Source organism: Patiria miniata, unplaced genomic scaffold, assembly GCF_015706575.1.
Source record: "Patiria miniata isolate m_02_andy unplaced genomic scaffold, ASM1570657v1 HiC_scaffold_5, whole genome shotgun sequence".
Taxonomy (NCBI): domain Eukaryota; kingdom Metazoa; phylum Echinodermata; class Asteroidea; order Valvatida; family Asterinidae; genus Patiria; species Patiria miniata.
The window spans coordinates 10522289-10545143 of NW_024037072.1; the positions used below are offsets into that span (position 1 = coordinate 10522289).

The 22855-nt window shown below is 41.3% G+C and overlaps 1 protein-coding gene across 1 annotated transcript; it reads right to left on the reverse strand.

Annotated features, from left to right (window-relative positions):
• Positions 1-617: 617 nt before the first annotated feature.
• LOC119740823 lies at positions 618-21851 on the reverse strand. Its single transcript, XM_038216260.1, has 18 exons — positions 21632-21851; positions 19688-19901; positions 19005-19125; positions 17457-17620; positions 15817-15952; positions 13903-14042; positions 13481-13610; positions 12998-13190; positions 12556-12701; positions 11591-11800; positions 8697-8914; positions 7704-7935; positions 5014-5287; positions 3811-4073; positions 3302-3533; positions 2619-2728; positions 1989-2165; positions 618-1701 (listed from the first exon to the last, which is right to left on the reverse strand). Exons 2-18 carry the CDS (start codon positions 19855-19857, stop codon positions 763-765), a joined length of 3855 nt encoding a protein of 1284 aa, XP_038072188.1. The 5' UTR covers positions 19858-19901; positions 21632-21851; the 3' UTR covers positions 618-762.
• Between the last annotated feature and the right edge of the window lie 1004 nt (positions 21852-22855).

The following is a 22855-nucleotide window of genomic DNA, read 5'->3' on the forward strand; positions in this document are numbered from 1 at the left end:
TAGCAACTAATTAATACTCTATGTCCACGTGTCATCGATATTTAAAGAGTGCATAAAACGTGGCCAAGTCTATACATTTGTATTTTATCCTTTTTATAAATAGTTAAAACAGTGATGTTCAAACTATATTTATGATGTCAGTGAAAGTCCTTGGACAGTAATGAACACCCGTAGTACAACAAAACAATTAATATGATGATAGATTAATGCATAAAAACTATTATGTGTTGTGGCACTTCGGCGTAAAACTAATTGGAAATTAAGATAAATTAGCTATAAGTATTAAATGGTAGCATTTCCATACAAAACTAAATAATCCCTAGATTTTCATTATCATGACAAAACGGGTTAAAAAAAACTTAAACAGAACTTATTTCAACTTAAATATGTTTCATAAGATTGATTTTTTGCGTCGGGCTGATGTAAATCAATATGAGGGTTTTGCCCTTCACCGACGTATAAACACTGCATGTAATCGAAGTGTGTAATCGAATCTGATAGCAGCGGGCACCGCATTAACTATTCATAACCAGCCAACCGATCCCGTTAGCTCGGTGATCGAGTGGTAAGACATGTGTACTAGAAAGCAGGAGGTCGTGGGTTCTAGTCCCAGTCGAGTGGTTTTTTTCCAACTTTCACTCGAGAGGTAACACAGTGTTTATACGTCGGTGAAGGGCAAAACATAATATTGATTTTAATATGTTTATTATAATGTGATGGTATTTCAGTATTATGTACATGTGTACCAAAAAATTGTTTAATCTAAAGTATTGTACACATGGATGATTTCTTTTTCTTCTTTGGCGAATCAGGTCTTGCTCTTTCCTTCGGGGCAGAGGCACTCCGTTCCGGCTGGATAACCTCGGCATGCTTAGGACCCATCTCTGACTGAGGCCTCGCTTCTGGTACCGTGGACCCTGACAACTTTGCTGGGTCCTGGCTGCTCACTGGTTCCAGCTTTTGATCTTCTTTAGGATCTTCTTTTGGTGGTTGGGTCTGTTGAGGTACCGTGGACCCTGACAACTTTGCTGGGTCCTCGGTGCTGATTGGTTGCAGCTTTTGATCTTCTTCAGCATCTTCTTTTGGTGGTTGGGTCTGTTGAGGTACCGTGGACCCTGACAACTTTGCTGGATCCTGGGTGCTCATTGGTTCCAGCTTTTGATCTTCTTCAGTATCTTCTTTTGGTGGTTGGGTCTGTTGAGGTACCGTGGACCCTGACAACTTTGCTCGGTCCTCAGTGCTGATTGGTTGCAGCTTTTGATCTTCTTTGGCATCTTCTTTTGGTGGTTGGTTCTGTTGAGCAGGCTCCTCTTTCTCCTCTGCTTCCGGTTTCTTGATATTTTCAGCAGCTGGCGGACTCGGACTTTCCTCTTCTACTTGTTTCGCCTCCTCTATCTCAGGTTTCTCAGTGTCGCTAGGTGGCGCACTTTGGACTACCGTATCCTCGACAGTAGCGTGCTCTTTAAGCTTTTGCACCAGGTCGTCAAATTTGGCATCCCTGAACTCTTTCTGTGTGGACTCACTGGTACAATCGATGTAGAGGAGCTGGGCAAAGGGCATGCTCATGGGTCCCTCAGGGGGCCACGTCATCCGCTGCATGAGAAGCGGGATGATGGGTTTACGGAGAGCATCTGTAAGGCTCACCTCGCGACGGCAGTTAGCAGACAAGGCATACTTGGGGGTCACAATGGAGACCACAACCTTCGACAAGAAATAAATTGCAAATTTAGAGAAGCATTCTATTTTTATCAGGAAGATTTTGTCGTCCCTTTTGGTAAACACTTCATGGATATTCCTGTCCAACATATACATCCAATTATTGGAACGAACATTACAATTCCATATGACCCTTTTATATCAGATTTGTTTGTATTTTAAAGAAACAAATCAAAGTACATAAATTAAAATCCTGTCAGATAAGCTATCTGATGAGTTGTAGCGCCAAACCTACAAGGATGACAATTTCCATGAGTCTTCCAGTCACTCACCTTGGCATTTCTAATGCCTTTGTCAATCTTGGAGTAGAGCGGGTCACCGCCTCCCATCTGCATGATATCCAGCCAGCAACTGAACCCGAGCGAAGTCAGTCTGGAGTACAGCGTCTTGATCTCCGTCTGCTTGTCCCATTGGTACGAGATGAACACTTGGGGAATGATCTGTTGGGTCTGATCAGACACAGAAAAAGAGTTTAAAGAATGTTCCATGAACTGCAGCGATAAGCAGTGCTACAGTCGAGTCCATGACGAATTCATCACAAGTCTGGTCAAAAATTACAAGTCCTTTCATAAGTCCAGTCACAAGTAACAGGGGATGAACAATCACAGAAGAATACTAGTGGTGCAGTTCATTTTAATACCTTGCGACTTGACTTACGTCTTGTGATGGACTTGTGATTACTTGTGATTGACTCAACTAAACACTTCCATCAAGAGAGGATTTCAAACATGTTTCAGATACAACATCCTGAGAAATGATATTATCGTGTTACAGCAGCTGCATGGTAATCGATATAATTTGAAATTGTTTGAACGTTGCACATTAAGATTTCATTTTGCCGCCAATTCCTCAAATAATAATTTTGGTATGTTGTATCAAACAGAGAAATAATGCATCTGTACCTGATCCGTTGCCTTTTCAGCCTTTGTGTTGTCGTCTGTGGACGTCTTCTCGTTCGCTTTCTTGACAACTTTCGGCAGATCATCAATCTGTGGTACCCAGTTACGATATTCTGAAATGACAAAAAAAAACATCTGTTGTGATTAACTGAACAGCATAATTATCCATGTCGTTATAGAAAACTTGACACTTCTCTAAAACAAACTGATCCTAAGGAATATCGTCAGTCTGTGTTTTAATCGGAAGGAAATTGAAATTAACGTTGAAAAATATACAAATGCCGGATAACAATAAGCTATCAACAATCAGTCCTGCAATTATTAGTCTAGAACTCTCGATAAAGTAGTTTTACTTGCGCACCCATCAGGTTAATTCGGTACGGCACTGTCGTTATTCTGAGTTTGTTTTGAAATCGAACGGCTTTCGTAAGAAGACATTCTGCACACTTGTTTCCCTGTTTAAATATACAAATGCCGGATAACAATAAGCAATCAACAAGCATGTGTTTACACAAAACACATAATTATTATCCATGATGTAGAAATTGGCACTGAGTTCAGTAAAGAGGCCTACAGGTTTTGTTTATCGTTTACATTACATGTCTTCTAACGCGATACTAAGAAATGTTCTCCCTATGTCTCATTGAAGAAACTCTTTTACTAACATCGAATGAACATCTGCTTACCATCAGTTATCATTTCCTCGTCGGGGGCCACGTGATAACTGATCTGGCCCAGCAACTCAGCAAACTTGGCATCCTCCCAGAACTTCTCCCCTCTCACGTACTCCTTGTCAGTGAAGAACTGAATGTACAGCAGCTGGGCGAACAGCATGCTCATGGAGCCGGATGGAGGCCAGTCTATCTTCTCGATCAGTACGGGTATGATGGGCTTGTTCAACAGGTTGGCCAAATTCACCTGATTATGGAAATTTATCGATTTGCATTCAGAGGCGTTTAGGTTGGAAAAAGCATCTCAAGGAAAAATTGACGGCCTTTCATTGTGTTCTTCTGTGTGTTGTTTATGCAAACTTAAGCAAACGGTGCGATCTTTCCACCTACTTTCTGGAAGTAAATGAGAAAACCAGTATGGCTGTTTCCCATCCAAGAAACAAAATGTAACGATGACTCCCTTCGACGGTGCATGAGGTCCTTTCTAATCTCATGTGATTATTTTCTCGCATGTGAGGACCTACCTCCTTGTTGCAGTTTTCAGACTTGGAGTACTTCTCGGTGCACATGCACAGCACCACCTTGGCCGCCCTCATCCCCTCGTTGATCTTGGCAAAGAGGCTGTCCCCGCCTCCCATCTGACCGATGTCCAGCCAACAGTTGAAGCCTGCCTTCTCCAGATGCTCCTGGATGACCTTGACCTCGGGCTGATGGTCCCACTGGTAGCTGATGAAGACACGCGGAGGCTTCTCGGAAATGTCCGGGGCAGCCTTAGGAACCACTTTATCTACAGACGTGGTACGACAGATATCAATCAGTCATCATTATTTTGTTCATAATTCATCACAAGTCATCACGAACAGTGACGTAACATTTACTGGGCATGGGGGCATGTGCCCATGTGCCCCCAGGTCTGTGCCCCCTTATGCCCCCCCCCCCCCCCACTGAAAATTTAGAGAAGGCAAAATAAATTGGTGTTTTTGTTAACAAGGTCACTGAGTGCCCCCCCCCCCTTCCAGAAAATGATGCCCCTATTAAGTGCCTCCGTAAGTTGGACCTCGGCGTAGCCACGGAGGCGTGCTCCCCCCCCCCCATGAAACCTTGCCGCCCCCCCCCCCCCCCCACTGAGATTTTGAGTTTTACTGCCCGTAAGCCGGTGATGGTAAGTCGTTACAAGTCATCACAAGTCATCACAAGTCGGCCTCCCATGAAACCTTGTCGCCCCCCAGTCGGCCCCCCCCCCCCACTGAGATTTTGAGTTTCTAAAAAAGTTATCATTGATCTACATGACGCCCCCCCCCCCCATGAAACGTTCCAGCCCCCCCCCCCCCCCCAGCGCCCCCCCCCCCCTGAAAAATTCCTGGCTACGCCACTGCCCGTGAGCCAGTGATCGTAAGTCGTTGCAAGTCATCACAAGTTATCACAAGTCATCGCAAATCAATCACTAGTCATCCAGTCATAAGTCAAGTCACAAGCTAATCAAATGAGCTGTGTATATTTTGATGCTTATTTCATAATTCACATAAAAGGTACAATACATATCACCGGCAATAATCAAGTTAATGGCAATGCCGTGTGCAGTCCCACATGGCTTGCGCAATTAACGTCCCGGGAACATACATGGTGATCCACACAGAGGCAAATCTAGCTATCTTTTTTTTTTTTTTTTTAATGTTTCCAAGTCGTTGTTGATATATTAGGCGTTTGAAAACTGAAAGTAAACGTACCGGCGGCTTGTAGCGCTTCCTCCACGATGGTCGCAGCATCGTCTCTCCCCATGTCCTGCAGCGCCGTCAAGATGGCAAAAGTCGCCTCACTACTCTTATGAATAGTGTACCACTCGGCCAGGATGGCCATGGTAGGGTCCGGAGACAGGGCCCAGTTACGGACATCCTCGCCGGTGAAGCCCAGGCGAATGGCCAGGAAACGCCAGTCGTGCTCGTGCTCGGGGTTCAGGAGGTTGGCGATGTCCCGAGACCACTTTGGAGCATTGGTAATGGTCTGGCAGAGGGAGAATGTAAAGGAGTTTGATTTGAGTATTGGGAATAGGCTCTTCAACGACGTCATTCCATAAGCGTATATAATATTGAATATATTATCCACTATGTATTAACCGCAGACATTGGTGACTTCATCATGCCTGTGGCTTGATCATGATCAAATCGAACTTGGGTGTCTCATGCAATTAAAGGTACTTCCAATCGCATGTTCCAATCCTATGTCTCATTTACTTGTTGCTTGCCAGCTTGATTTTATAAGGAGACATCTGGCCAGGGCTCTTTTTAAATATTTGGAAGTCCACCGAGATGTTTGTCTTTTTTATACAAATACCCCATTTTACTTAAACACAATTTATATTCTCTTCATATAACACCAAAAGCTGAATCAAACCACCCAGTTATTTTAACCCCCTTCTCGCCCAATCCGCCTTCTCCTCCTAAAAAGACCCAACTTGTTCTTTTTGACATGCTTAATTCGAAAGTTGACGGCAGGAGTGGAGCTTTTGATATAAAGGTCGAAATATTATTTTCACTGTTAAGGCAACGCATGGTGTATAGTATGTAAAGTTCACCACACATTGCAGATTTTGTTCTTGACAACTTGATTTTGACCTCTCGTATTTTAAGAATTTGAGTCGGAGAATTCGTAACAATGTCCAAAAATCATAACTTTTGTTGTATGGGCAGCGATTGTCCATGGTATTGTATGCAATGAACATGAATACATTCAGATTTTACAAATAATGTATTTTATTAGATTTCAACTGTACATTTTAAATTTAATTTTACTTGTGTTTACTTTCAGAATCGATAGGCAGTTTCTTGCAGCTGTTACTCCTTCTTCGGTCACCAGTCTTTATTGTTCTTTGATAAATCCAGTTCAAATGGACTACACTGAAACTCTATATGGACGTTGGACGTTCTTTACTTTCTTGACAGGCCCATCATTACATTGTTGAGTTGTCAGCTTATTGTACCACGAGTTAACTCCACTTTCCATTTTAAATGCATTCAGCCAATTCATTTAAGAGAATCACTTCAGCACGTCAAAACTCTTATGAAAATGAAATTCGACATTCAGCAAATTGTCCATCATTATGCAGAGACCATGACGCTGCATTCTCTTGGTTTTCTAGATGAAAAGAATTTCGCTACAAATAGATTTCTACTGTTCACTGTATCCCTGTATTTTGTCCTCAATATCTGCAATGCTCTGGAAGAGTTTGGTCTGATTGGAGAGGACACTGCACAGTTTATGCTGGATATCAAGCAAAGTCGTACGCACAAACACCTCGAACGGACTGAGTAGTTCGTCATCAAGTTGCAGGAGACACAAGGATTCTGGAAGACATTGCGTCTGCTGTTTAGCGCTCACGTCTTGATTGGACAAAACTGTTGGCTGGAATCATGTATCCGTTAATTAGTTGAGGGCTAAGAAAGTGTATTTTAAGCGTTGGTGTGAAACGAGTTATGACTTGTGGGTTATCTCATGGGTTAGCATTCACAGCTTTGGATATTTACCTGCAGCACACACTGAAAACCATAGCAACTGAAGATGAAGATTGCATATGCCCCCGTACTCTGTTTCCAGTTAATACCTATCGCTTAATATCATGTACATTTATTGACCCTTTTTGCTTAATATTATTTCATCTCTTGTTATTTTTTGCGTTATATTATGTATATTATTTGCGTTTGTACACAGAGTTGGAAGTCAATGTTAAATGAATGAATGAATGAGTGATGTGGGCTTACGTTTTTCGTCTCTTGGGCCAGGGAAAAGCTGATCCGAAAACGTACCCATACTTATTTATAAGTTACAGGAGAGTAAAAAACTGATGTGAAACTTGTGACGCAATCAAACACCAAGTTGTTAGACATACGAATGCATGGTAACTCCAGCAAATGGCAGTCACATTCTTTATGTGCGTGCCTCCAATACCACCCATCTTTTTAAAGTCTTGCATGGGATTACGATATATACGACTGTGTTCAATTATGTTTTACAGATTATGATTTCACGGGGTGCGTTGGCTCTGAACTTCTCAATTGATCGAACAACCCGCATCAACAAAAAAAAAAGGGAATTTGCCAATCCGGTGGGTATTTTTTAGCTGGAGAAATGTAAATAGTTGATGTAAATTAGTAGATGTTGATGTAATGTAGGTGTAAGAGAACGGTTTGTGTTCGGAGTAGGAGCTAGGAAAAACTTGACGTTCCTTACGGTATGTTCTGTTCGTCTTGAAGAGTTCGTCAAACCTTATTGTCATTGGCACCAATCAGTAGGGTGTTCAAATTTACACATATTGACACCAAGAACCTTCTGATGTATGACGTGTTGCATGACTGTACTTCGGGAAAGGACGTCTTTGGGTTTTTAAAGAAAATTTCTTGGCACAACACCTTTTTGTACTTACTTTCCGGTCTATTTCGTCCACTCTTACGATGGTATCATCAACCACCTCCTCCAGGTCGCCCAGTCGTTGTCCCTGCTCCGTCACCTCATTCTTGACATTGTCGATCTCCTGGCCCTGCTCAGTCACCGTCTTGTCGAGACGGTCGACATTCTCCTCCGTTTCAGTCACTCGATTGTCCAGGTTCTGGACGTCCTCCTTCACGTCTTCCACGTCATCCGCGAGAGCTTCCAAACTGTGGACGTTAAAAAAAACACGTTAGATTTTTTTCCAGAACTGTGGAGTTACTTGGCAATGAAATGGAGCATATCTCAGCAACTAAAAACAACACTAAAGAGTATTGGACGTCAGCTTTGGAAACCATCAGACTTCACCTATTTTGCTTCTTTGGTATTAAATATTGATTTATATTTTCGATTTCTTTTCTGTTTCTGTTTCATGTTGAAGAAAATGCAAAGCTGGAATAGAAAGAACGGATCCATTGGGAAAGTTTAGGACATTAGCTACTCGTGGGAGATTGGTTTGTTTCTTTCTGTGTTGAAAGACTTTTAATGGTATTAAATACCTATCCGAGTCCAAATGAAAATCACACATATCAATATAATGCAGTGCGCTACCATCTTACAAGACATTTATGGCAAGATTAGGAAATTGCAATTGCAAGAGCAAAATGTAAGGGGACGATTGCTTCTCATTGAGGAATCATTTCATGGCTCTCTCAGACAAACAAAGCTGATAATCGCTTTGTAGGATAGAATGGTACAATTATATTTATAGTGTAAATTAAAGCTTGTTATCAATCTCTTCTAATCTCTTCTTATCATTATTCCTGTGAAAAAGTGTGTTCGCACACTTTTTAACAGTAGAGACAAATTTCACGTTAAAGTTATTGCTTAATTGTACAGTGTACACGTTATAAAAACGAATTTCAAGCCATTCCCTCAAATCTCCTTGATCTCGATGGAATCCCTTTTTGCTTTCCACCTACAATATTACCTGCGTCCCTCCATGAAATCAATCAAGCTTTGCACCATATCGGCTACACCCATGGCCTGACTCTTCATGAATGGCTCGATGTCGGCCCGGTACTTTTTCAACACCTCCACGTGCTTGCGACCGATCCGCTTCATATCCATCAAGATGACCATGACCCACATGTCCTCGATGATCTTCAGTTTGTCGACCAGTATTTTCATGCAACGTTCGGCTTGTTTCTGCATTAGGACACCAAGTCATCGGGTTAAGTTTTTGGTTGTTTAGCTTTAATCGAGCTTTTCATGCACTCTATATGATACTTTTGCGGGTCAAAATGGAACTTTTCCTCGTCAAAATGTCATCCTCAATTTGACCCGAGTGGAAACCTTGGCAAAATCGTCATTTTGGCACAGAGGAATGTCATTTTGACCCAGAAAAGTATCGGGTCAAAAAGGACCAGGAATCCCGGTCAAACCCCACCGGGACTTTTTAGAGTGTGAGAGTATCGACAAGTCAATCACGGGTCAAACCACAAGTCAATCACTTATCCTACCACAGGTGGCATCAGTAGCGGGAATAATGACAAAGGGATACCTGTGTCATTTGACTAACTTGTCACTTTACTTGACTTCGGATAGTTTGTGATTGATTTTATACTTGTGGGGATTTGTGAAACTCTTTTCAATTATTTGAGTTCTTTCAATCCACATGTCTAACTCTTTGCCATAACCTATCCGGGGGCCGCCCGATAGTCTGAAGGTCCGATAGTCCGAAGGTTCTTTAGTCCGAGGCTCGATAGTCCAAATGCACAAAATTGTCATAAGAGGGGGTTCAATTGTCCGAAAATGAAATAAGATTCGTTAATCCGAACATTTGATGCAATGGGCCGAAGGTTCATTAGTCGGAAGGTTCATTTATCCAAAGGTTCGATAGTCCGAATTTAGAATACGGTTAATCAGTCCGAAGGTTCGATAGTCCGAAAAGACTATAAGGTCCGATAGGCCGAATCGACGATAAGGTCCGATAGTCCGAATCAACAGTAAGGTTCGATAGTCCGAAGTGTCATACTGATGAACCGTATTGCTTATTCGGACTATCGAACCTTATTCTCAATTCGGACTATTGAACCTCATTGTCAATTCGGACTATCGAACCCAACCATATATTCGGACTTTCGAACCTTATCATCTGTTCGGACTCTCGAACCCTATTGTCGATTCGGACTTTCGAACCTTATCATCTGTTCGGACTCTCGAACCTTATTGTCGATTCGGACTATCGAACCCTATCGTCTATTCGGACTAACAACCTTCGGATTAATTAACCTTATTCTGTTTTCGGACTAATGGGCCCTTCGGACTATCGAACCTTCGGACTATTGAATCGTTGGAGAAACGAACCTTCGGACTAAAAACACTTTGGACTAAAGAACCTTCGGTCTATTGAACCTTCGGGGTATCGGGCTGTAACTGATTATCCATGCATCTATAGATTTGGGTGAAATACTTAAGATTTTGTTCTCTTTTTACGGTTTAGTTTGTTTTTTCTTCAACCTGTTTAAAGTGACATACGAGCAGGGGCGTCAATCGCTTCTCAAAAGTGGGGGGGGGGACAAACCTTGATCAGAAATAATGCGAGCGCGAAGTGCAAAGCCCTTACAGCGTGGGTGGTGCGATCTGAGGCAATTTCTGACCACTTTAACCAATATTTTCCCAGCAAAAGATAATTTAAAAATCATTTTCGAGGTTGAAGTCATTGAATAAGCTATTATGCTTTAAGCTAAAAGCGTGGGGTTCGGGGTCTGACGGCCCAAAAAAAATTGGATTCTAAATGCTCTGAGGCAATTTCTGACCACTTTAACCGATATTTCTTAGCAAAAGATACATTGTAGTACAGAATAGGGCCCTGTAAATGCGGCACGAGTTCAAAAATCTGGGGGGGGGGGACATTTGATATTGAGTCCCCCACCCTTCAAAGAGTGTGGGGGGGGGGGGACATGTCCCTCTGTCCCCCCAGGATTGACGCCCATGCACATGAGGACAATTCGTCGGGTGCCCGGCAGAAGGGCATATGAGCGTTCTGACGCAAAAATCATTTTCAAGAAAACTGCATTGAAAGGTTTTATTGTTTCCCTGCGCGCATTTTGAATCAAATGTTTAAAACTCATTAAAGGGAAAATACAACATTTGCAAACATCCAAAAATAAAACTACCAAATAATTTTGAAATACCTTGCTGGACTGTTAGTGAATGACAGTGTAAAGCATCCTGTAAAATCATATGCACCTGGTATACTGTCATTTTCAAGAAAAGTGGTATTTTTTTATCAATTTCCAACGCTGATCGGCCGATCAGCGTTGGAAAAAACTGGCTTTTTTTTCAAATACTGGCCCCAGTTGACCATCGCACTTGTTTGCAATCGATTACACACCTATGAACGGGTACAAGCCAGCTAGACTGGTTCCCTGACCTTACAATTCCCCAATATATGTAAACTGCTCTGTTTCTTCTTAAATGGAGTCAGGGAACCAGACTACAGGAAAATGATTGTTTTTCTTGGGTTTTTTTAGCATTTTCGAACCCTAAACCTCAAAAAAGTCAGTGTAACTATATTTGCTATACCGACCCCCCAATTCCATCCATTTCTGAAAATTACAGCAAAAGCAAATGATGTATATTCCCTTTAAAATGGAGGCAGTTTTCTGCATATGCCCTTTTGCTGGGAACATTTTGGTCATTACGCGCTATTGCATAAGGGAATATGCACATATGCCCTTATATATGCATATATGGAGGCAGTTTTCTGCATATGCCCTTTTGCTGGGAACATTTTGGTCATTACGCGCTATTGCAAAAGAGAATATGCACACATGCCCTTCTGCCGGGAACACGACGAATTATAAATACATGTCTGACCTCGTTTATCTGACCAACACTCGCCACAATCTTCGACACCGCGTGGATGGTGTACGGTGTCTGCTTCGCGACCCTCATCAGCTTGTCGATCTTGTCGACAAACTGACCCGGGAACTTGATCGACATAGTTCCCAGGACCGAGACCACTTGGTGGCAGATTTGAGAGTTTGTGACGTCATCCATCATCAGGTCCAAGTGAGGCACGAGTAACTGAGTGGAAAATTGAAAATCGAATTCACTATTGAGATTTTAGTGATGTGACAAAAACAGTTTCTGCAGTTATGTTTTTTGCTAAATCTTTAGAGTAAATAATTATCAAACTTCTTGGTGAATTTAATGTCTTGCAAATGATTGCACTGTTGTTGTTTTTTTAACATACTAATCACCAAATTCAATCATTGTACCATCTTAATCAGGCGCGGAACCAGGGAGGAGATTCGAACCCACCCTACCCACCCAAGTTCCGACACCACAACAAAAAGTATGACAATTGTAGTAATAATAATTACTTATGTCCACCTGTCCGCAACAATCGGAAATAAAAATCTGACGGGCCTGACCCCCTGCAAACATTCCTGTACTTGCCCTTGTAAATGTTGTCTGTATACTGAATCCTATGAAGTAGGCATCCTCAATTTATGATGAAAAGATACTTTGTATTTTCCTTAAGTCTGATGCATAATTTAGCTGCAGTTATGCAGCCTGCTTTTTGTTTGCAGAAAATTACTTGGAAAGCTACCAAGACCGGGCTTGTCCACTTCTAATAACTGGCAGGAACCAGATCTGCAAAACACTACGAAAGTCTTTGTTCATTTCAAAAAGATGTTGTTTTGTGGATGAATAGACTTAATTCATTCATAATTCGAGTTTTCATTCCTTCAGAAAGAACCAGCAATACCCTTATTCTCTGAACGTTTATCCTTTAAGTTGTTCAGATGGAAATTTAATGAAAGCATTCGAGTCACCTTTGCGTTATCTTTGGCTACGTCGTCCCATAGCATGTAGATGTAGGTCTTGTTGGTCTGATTCATGTCTTCCATCGCCTCAGCAAGCTGATCAAATTTGCTCAGTATCTTCTCCGGGCTAACTCCATACAAGGGCTTCAGACACACTAGATTCGAATAGAGTAAATTCCATGGTGGTCACTCAAATTTGTATTGTACTATTTAATTTGACTCCGACGAGTTCGTAAAGAAGTTCGTAAAGAAGGGTTGCAGTCGATCCTTCACAAATGCCCACAAGACCTCGAATTAGTAATTAGCTATTCAAGTATATTGTGACAAAAACAAATCCTTTGTTATTGTTCATCTTCCTCTGTTACTTGCGACCGGACTAGTGAGTTGACCTGGGACATGACTTGGGAAGGACTGATGGACAACACTGAAGATGAGATAAAGCACAACTTACAGCCCAACGTGTCACTTTTCCCGTCAAGAAAGGCTTCCATGACGTCATCGGCGCACGGGGCCAGCAGGTCAACCTGCTGGTAGAAGCTTGTGATGCAGGCTGAAGCGGTCATCATCAGCTGCTCGTTGTCACATTTGAGCATCTTGACCACCCCAGGCACGAAGTCTCTGATAAGTCGCTGGTTGCTACAATTCTATTAATGGAGTTTGAAACGGTGAGTTTTAAGATTCGTTGCTCTGAATTGTATGGCTGACAATTGTTGACTATTGGTGTAAGCGGTGGGATCAGATTAAATAATGATGCAACTTGTACATTTCCTGCATAGTAAATTGCAGGAGTGATAAATTGTATCTGGGACCTATAATATGTCTTCATCTTTACAAAGAATGGTAAAACGAGTGAGGTTTAAGTTCATCTTTTTTTCAACATGTGGACTAATAAGTCATTGTTAACTCATACAGGAAGGACAATGGACAAAGTTACCTTTACTACAAATCCGGAATTAATGGTTAGCGCTAACAACCCGTATCCTGAGAATGGTTGGCCGTCTAAATCATGTGTCAGTACATACTGGTAAATCTTGTAGATTTCCTTTGCATATTTTGATGGTGACCTGCGGATAGAAATAACATGATAAGTATAAGTGGTGCTTTGTCGAGTATGTAAATTTAAAAAAGCTCAAAGTAATCATGGTGTATTACAAATTATCAAAAGTAAAATAAAATTGATTCTGCTAGTAAGCAGCAACCGAAAATAGAGTTATGCTATTAAATATGTTTACTTAAGTAAACGTTGAATATTTTTAATCTTTTAAATTTCGTCTGTTTGAGGCCACGCAAAACTGCAAATTATGGTGTGTGTTTTTTTTTTTCGCCAATAGATACTTGGATCGCATAACAAATTACCCAGCTCCCTCGAGAGATGATTTTATGATGTCACTGATGAATCGAGTCTTGTCATCAGATTGAGACTCAAGATCTACGTTGCCTGATGTCATCCATTCGTACAAATTGTTGTACAGTGCCGGCAGCATCTTCTCGGTCCCCTGAAAAGGTAAACCATTTTGGGGTTTCTGGGTAATTCCTGGCTATTAATCTTGTCTCGTTTCAGAACGTATACTCATGGGCGACGCGAGAGGGGTTGGGCAAAGTGGGCGCTTGCCCCCCCCCCCGAAAAATCAAAAAGAAAACAAAATGAGGGAGAAGAAACAAAAAGAAAAAGGAGGTGTGAAGTCATATTTGCTAGTTATTTAATACACATTTAACAAAATGGGCGTCTGCAGGATGTCAATAGACCTTTACCATGCTGCCACCATGTCAGTCATGTTCCCTGCATCCAATAACAGTACTGAATGATAATTATTTTGTGCAAAAAGGAACCAGACTAGTTTTCCTTCCAGCCTCCCTTTGGTTACATTGATTTAAATAGGAAAAAAAATCGAATGGCTGCAACAAAATAATGGTCTATGGGATCGGGGAGGGCAAATGTCCCCACGCTCACTCTCGAACAAAATGATAAATTGAGAATATGCTAGCGAAAGTACAAGGATCTAGGGGGTGGGGGAATGTGCTTCCCCCCCCCCCCCTCCCTCCCCTGCCGACGCCCATGTGTATACTGACTATAGTCGCTTATCCAGGTGTAGGTGTTAAATCATAATCTAAACAGTTTCTGACATAATTAGGTTTGGTTCAGCGATCTCGACACGAAATTCTAAATTGTGGACGTTTTGTGACTCAGTCAAACAGTCACTCACTCAGGCAGTAATTCAGTCAGTTTTGACGACAAGCAACAGGCTGGTCCAGCAAAAACAGGTGGTCCCAATTTGGGAAACCAATCAATGACAGCAAGGTAAATTTGCGGTGGCACCACCTGAAATTAATCTCTTTTGTGAAAATGTAATGGTTCTGAAAAGAACCGGTTTGAACTCACGTTTCGAACAGCCTACTCTGTTCGTCGACACGAGACTGAGGGGATTCCAACGTTGAGTTAAAACCGGTTCTTCTCCGAACCATAACATACTGACAAAACTTCCACATGGGTGCCACCGCAAACATACCTTGCTGTTATCTTCACCATGTATACTTTTCATTCTTAGCAATCAGTGACCTTCTTGGACTAGTACGTGACGTAACTAATGGGGGGCACAAGGGACACTCCCCCTTCCCATTTAAAATTTGGTGAAGTCAATACTAGCTATGTAGGCCTATTGTTTCAAACTATATGACAGACCCCTAATGTGTCCCCCCCCCCCTTGCAAATAAAACACCGCTTTAATAGGCTAATGTGTAATTTGACACAATAGTTGTGTACGAGGTGAGCGGATTCACTGACTTAAAACGGGTTTGTTTGAGGTTTTATGAGTGTAGTATTTTTCCCCGTCAGCAGAAAAACACGGAAAGTTTTGGGGTTTTGGTGTTATGACGTCACCGTTGGCTTGATCAGGTACTTTATTTATTTGTTTCTTTATTTCTTTATTTCTTTATTTCTTATTTTAACTGGGTAGCCCATTCAGTGGAATCCACTGATCTCCCATGGGTCCCAAGAGAAGACAATGTGAAGAAATTACAGTTTTAGAGGTAGGAGGAAAAGCCCAGAAGAGTATTCTGAGGAAAACCTACGGAATCAGGTATGGACTCAAAGCCCAATCCACATATTGACCCAGGCGGGATTCGAACCCGGGTCACAGCGGTGGAAGGCGAGGAAAGTATCGCTACGCCAACCTGACTCGCCCAAACTTCAGAAAGTAATGCAATATAACAGAGAAGGCCCTATGGTTTGCCAGAGTTTTTTTTAATAGTGGGGAGAACATCTGCTCTTACGTCCCAGCTGAGTTTGTGAAAGCTATTTGAAGAGAAGGCGTGTCCTGCAATAATCTGAAGCTCGTTGGGCATCTTGCAGAGTTTCACAAGAACCTCCACCATACACTTGCTCACTTTCTTCAAGATTTTGTCTCGGCTGTAAAGAAACCAATTCGAGACATTTTATGTATCGAAACTGATTAAGAGTTTGTAAATCTGCGCTGCTGGGAAACGTCCATATTTTGGATTTCCCTGCAATATCGAAAATATTTTCATTTTCATAAAAGAAGAGAGCATTCCTAGTACACTTCGCCCAATTAAGTCTTCCCGTTTGCATTTGTGTTCCTCTGTATTAATTTGGTTATACCGTCGTATAAATTAATACAGTAGGATTTAAGGACACTCAGGGTAATTTCTCAGTGTAATTAATGTCTTTGAGGCTCCAAGGTGCATTTCAAGGACTCCATATTAAAAAGAAAGTCATATTGCATGGACCCTTCAAAGATGTAATGTAAGTGCTGTTTTCCACTTTATCCCGAATTGTGTTTTTTTTTTTAATTACTAGAAATACAAAAGTTATTTACTTTGGAATATAAAAAACATCGATCGAAATATCGATCCACGTTAAATTATGGAATAAAGAATACCTGTACAATAGTAACTGGAAATGCCACCTTTGGGAAACATTCCAACAGACATTCCAGGGCGGATCCAGGAATTTTGCAAGGGCGTCAGGCCAAGGGCGGATCCAGAACACAATTTTGGGAGGGGCCCAGAAAAATTTCGTCCCCAAAAAAGTGGGTCAAAAAAAATACGGCGTGGGGTTCGGGGCCCGCTTAAGGGCCCCGAAAAATTTTTGGATTCTAGATGCTCTGTGGTGCGATCTGAGGCAATTTCTGACCACTTTAACCAATGTTTTTTTGAGGAAAAGACTGTGTTGTACTCATTGCCTGCCTTTATTGCGATGTAACATAACAAAAAAAATTGGTTACGGTTTTTTTTTGGGGGGGGGGCATGGCCCCCTTTGGGCCCCCCCCCCCGGATCCGCCCTTGCGTCAGGCCCGTCAGATTTGTTTTATGTGAGATTGTTTTTTTTATTATCTTGGTGTCAGAGCAGGTGATGGAGGGGGGGGGGGGGTTCCCAACACTCCAAAACCCAACTCTGGATCCGCGTCTGCATTCCCCTGCAAAGATAATCCTGACAACTGACCCTAACCTCAAGTTTACCTACCCTCACCAAACTTTGCAAATTTGGGGTTTGCATTACAAGGAGTTGAGGTACGTTGTATCTGACTGTACAAATATGCCTAGACATATGTCTCCCTTATCTATTTTGTCTTCCTAATGTGGCGAATCGTGTCTCATACATCGCGTATCTGTACTTGTTTGCGTGCAAAGGTATGCATTTACTGTGTACGTTGTAGATGTCCAATATACAAAAGACAGTTTTTTTCCTTAATATAAAACATTTAAAGGTCCAACAAAACGAATTTCTTGAAGAGCATGGACAGTAAAATTGTAATGTCAACCTATCGCCACTAAAAAAATGTTCCTTAATTACCGAACCAACTGTGTAAAAACATCTCAATCTTCCCATACATTTCACGTAGTGTGGTGAAAGGTCTTTATTATCATTATTATTACTTTTACTTTCTACTTACTCAAATCCTTCCAGCATGGCTTTGATGCAGTCCTTCAGTGCCCCGCCCATCTCTGTGCCGCTCGGTTTGCGGTCCTTACCCCACCAATCATCATTCTTGTTTCGCACTAACGCCACGGGAACCTCGAAGGTTTTGATCAACTTTTCTGCTAGTGGGATATGTTGCTAAGGCATAAGAAATACATCATATCGGTATTAATGATTCAAATAATGGCTTTTGGGACACAGTGTTTGGTTGCTGATGTCAAAAGCTTACTACGGGGATTATTTTCCTTTCGAGGCATCAGGAACATTGGTAGTTACCCGAACATCGTGTGTGCATAAAAATATCCTTCCCACAAACACTTGTATAATAACCTCAAGTATGATTTTAGTAACTCAACCAGAAGTGGATCCAGGGAGCGGGGCGCAGCAAGCGCCCCCCCCCCCCTTCCGTAAATGCTGAAACTGTCACTGTCAACCACAATGAAAGGTGATCATTACAATTCCATGCATCGGGTAAATAAAGAGCTTTCTGCCGTATTTCCTTATTGTAATAGACGGGAATTTCCTGGTTGTAATGATGTGTGTATTATACTGACGGTTGGAAAATAGCTTGATTTTTCTGTCCAATCGATTTGCAGGAATAAAGATCATTATTGCTGCACTTGTGAAGAGTTTGCCAAGAAAAGTCCAAAATTCAGAATATAAATAATTAAATCTGTTTCATGCTTTTCTCTTCAATGAAATTATACATTACATTAAAGCCCGACTATTTCTAAATCCACTCTTTTTTTCCTCATTCCATTTTGGTCCCTAGATCCAGAAATACAATTAATTACATGATATAAAATTAAGGGTGTAAATTTTACTTTGGCCACCCTCACCTGTACATGCTGAATCTGGCACTGGATAGGCATTGAGATTTGCCCAAGTAAAATTAACACCGTTTTACTTATTGATTCAATTAATTGTTTTCTGAATGTTGCAGTTTTTTGACACGCTCTGTTGAATTCTGTCACCACCGGCACTGCACCACTTGACATGCAATTCTCACCATAGAGTATATCTTTAAAGGTAATAAAAACATTAGCAAACATTCGAAAACGAAACTGTCAAAATAAAATGAAATATCATACATGATTGTAAGTAAATAATAGGATCATGCATCCATTGAAATTACTGCGTTTATTATGCTGTCAATTTCAAGAACAAAAAAAAAAGAATTACCATCATTTCCTGATGGTTAAAACACCAAACCATCAGGAAAAAATACTGCTCCCAACTGACCGCATTTAGTTTCAGTTTGCAATCAGTACGTATCCGCGAATGAAGATTATTTTCTCGAGTGACAAACTGGAGATTATAACTCAAAAGGGCGCAAGTCAAGACGTGTATAAATGAACATTTTGGAAGGGAGGGCTTTCAACGAAAACCTTGCTTTGCGTCCAGAAAAGTGAAGAAGCGTTTTCTCCAAAAGTTTAAGTCAATACTATAAAGCTGACATGTTGACATAGGTTAATTTGTAATGACTTATCATTTTAAGGTTTTGCCAACAAAAAGGTACTACCTTCCAGTTGATGATCCGTTTCTCTTTAAACATGTCTTTCGCAAGATGGTAGTACTTAGTCGCTCGTTTCTCCAGACACGTCTCGCACAGCTCCAGCATGTGTTTCTCATGTTTATTATTCCTAAGAAAGAAGTTAAAAAGAAAAACAACTGCTAGTTAACATACGAAATCAAGGTTTGTGGTTTACAGAAATATTTCAGATAATAAACGAGATCGAATGGACTTGAAAGACTGTTGTTTTCAAAATGAGCCAACGGATCCATATTTTCAGAATTAACCAGAGCTTAGTAATCTTTCTGTACCGGTATGTGTGACATGACATCGCCCCGTCATTCTATAATTCACTGCTTGTAAAGTCTGTCACGGGCCAATGTGGCCCGTCCAGCCCGCATTCATCTCTGGTTTCCTGGACATGAAACGACTGAGAATATTTCTACTTTCCCTGGATGGGACGCTGATCCATCGCGGGTTACTCCCCAGCTAATGCCAGTATCTATTTATAATCCTGGGTGGAAGGAGGCAAGTGGGGATGAAGTGTCTTGCCAAAGGACACAACATAAGGCCAGCAGCTGGATTCGAACCCCTGACCTTCTCATCATGAGTCCAAAACCCTGCACTAGGTCACACTCCCAACAATGAAATGCTTGCCTTGAATTTATTTATTAAAATGCTTCAATGCTTACGTGGATTTGACCTCCTCAAAAACTTCTTTTGCAACAGCATCTTTCAGATCACCATACTTCTCCGCGATGTCCTTGTCGTCTCGTATCGCTTCAAGAACCAGCGGCATGTAAGACTCCACGGCCGTGGGATCCTTCTTGATCAGCTCCGCTACTTCCTTGGTGCTCGGCATTTTGGCAAACCCGTCTGTTCTCTCAGCTTGTTTCCTTCAAGTCACTTTATTAAAATCCCAAATTAGTATCCGCAATTTAATTGATATTTAAAAACAGAGGTAAATATTTTATTTTGTTTACGCGGTTATAAGGATTGTCAAGCCCCAAATCTTCTTAATGTATCTGTGCCTGTTTTGGACTGGTGCTGTATTGGCATATAAGCCTACGTACGTGTTCATGGTCACATTTGCACACGCGGCAACTGAGCCCCTATGGAAATCTGTACAGTGACATGTGCTTGGTCAAGTTATTACGCTTGAATAACTGCGTATAGCAGTCTGGTTTCCAAAATAAAAGTGAAGCACGTGACCAATGCTAGACCTTGGGCTTCAGTCACGGGAACTGTGAGCTTCAGTCACGTAGCACTGTGCTTGTGGCAATACGTTTGTATGACGCTGTCAACAAAATCTCAATAAAATAGATCACACAGGTCACTCACGAAATAAAAATTGGACTTTTAATTTCATTGTTGGCCTCTGCTGTGCCACGTACTACCTTTCGTTCTCTTACAAAATATTACGTGTCTGTTGTGTGGTTATTTCCTTGTGAAATTCCCACTATAGCCATGAAATTGATCTTTCTTGCTATTGCTTTCCTTCTTTCTTTTGTACCATGAACGTGAAGGGATGGTCTCGGATCGCGATTCAAAATGATATGGGAATTCCAATTCTTCCGCGCATGCGCTTTTGTCATCTGTTGGTTTAATTGTGTGTCGACTTCCGTTGAGACTTCCGAAATCTCTGTTGACTACATTTCCGAAATGAAAGCAAAAGGTCATGCACTTCCCTCGGCCTAGTGGCTTAATATTCAAGTTAGGGAGGTTTGGGAATGTACATGTACATTGTACATTGTTAAGTTATTTATTTAGTTAGTTTTCATTAATATAATTATTATTATTTTTGTGGGGGAGGGGGGGGGTCATGTCAAGGCACCACTGTTATGAGTTTGCATTCAATCGTGCAGCATAATATCATCAGACGCGGCTAGCAGTGTTATTCATTGTAAGTTCGGTTTCATCAGCTAAGGACTGTGATCGTTGGTGATTCACGGCATTTAGCACGTTCTATCTAATTGTGTTCACCTTCGGTTTAAGGACTTTGAATAAAAGCCTAGAGTCTTTTCTCTTTCTAATTATGATATTTTGTTTCATTTGAGATAAGGCTGAAGGAAAAACACCAGCTCTTTGTTTCAACACATGTCCTTCATCAATATACAATTGATGCATTTAAGCGGTGAGTTTAGTTTCATATTTTTCTTTCCGTTTGGCATTCGGTGCATCGTTATTATCACGAATGGTTTCAATCATCTTGTAATGTATAAACATTACTGCGACACACTATTCCTCCCACCGATGTGTTTTAATTACTTACTGTATCATATCTTTGAATATATGAAAACATGCAACGTCAGCATGTCCGTCCGTACATGCCTAGCTATCTGGACTTCGGACTTTGACTTCATGGAGGTTTATTATCATTTCACGGTGTATGAGTAGCACCAGCACAGATATACCATTGAACACAGGTGTGTGTGCAGTTTCAAACCTTGCATATATACGACTTTCATAGATTTTATTCGACAATATTATTATTAGGCCTCTATATGTTCATATCTATCCCAGATGAGGCCTTTTTGTGATATAAACAGTGGGATATATTCGGTGCATGGACATCATACATGGCATATAACACCTTAAAGTCCAACTGGAATACAAAAGAAAACTAAACAACTTACGCTTTAAGAATTGCCCACATTGGCACAGAAATAGGCCAATAATATGTCTGTTGAACTCACTCTGATCTCTAAGTGTTCAATGACGAAACATTCAGATACTTTTCCCCAGGATAGTCTATAAAATGGCGATGAAAATATCGTCTAGTTTAAAGATGGCTTATTACCATGGCCTCCTGCTTACGCCACGCTCCGCTTATCGCTCAGCGTTAATCGAGATTTATTGTGCGGTACGTACGAGCCAGGGTGACCGTAAGGTCTCGGTCATGGCTAAATTCTGCTAAATGCACTTCAAAATCTGTCTGATTTATCAAAAATCTGCCAAATTCCCCAGAATTACTCGAAATACACTGTAAACACTTAAAATAACATGCAGATGTTGTAGTGTTGCATTAATTAAGGTTCAAATTACATTGTAATTAATTTTTAGTCACATGTAATTAAATTGCGTAAATTTCAGGCAAAATGCGGTTAATTTGCGTCACGACGTAGTCCGGTTCCCAGTGAGCCAACTTGGGTCCCATGGCTTTGTTTGAAAAGATTAAAGCTTTTTAAAACAAACGTTTTTCTGTCAAATAACCATTTTTGCAGAATTCTGCCAGAAATCTGCCCAAAAAATCCATTCTGTCAAATTTTCTATCAAACTCGTTTTTTAACAAAAAAACCTGTCAAAGTTAGCCGAAAATCGGCCAAAACGGTCACTGTGGTACGAGCGCAAGCAGGCGCAAGTCACGAAGCAATGTTTAGCTATAGAGGGCGCTAGCGCGTTGGACGACCCCGGATTGTATCAGTCCGATTCAAAGGGAAAGAACCGTGGAAAAATTCCATGGAACACTTTGAAGCTTGTAAAATCGCCAACGCGAAGACGGATGAGGAGGCAGCTGCATTCCTTAATCGCAAGGAGTATGGCAAAAGGAAGACAAATGCCAGGTTTGGACCTGGGCAGAATTAGGCGGAGAACTTCTAAATGGAGTTGAGAAGTAGATGACAAGGTCCGACGTAGACCATACACTGAAACTGGGCAAGTCTATCAGTGAATTTACGGCAATGGCGCACCCAAATTTTCAGAAACCGGTAAAGACCGCCTCGCGCGAGGCCTTTTCCGTCTTCCGACGCGATTGCTAGCCAGACAAAAAGAGATTGACAAACAGGTGAGCGAATTACTTGCGAGAAGCATCATTCAGCCATCAGATAGCCCCTTGGCATCAAATGTGGTTTTATTGCGAA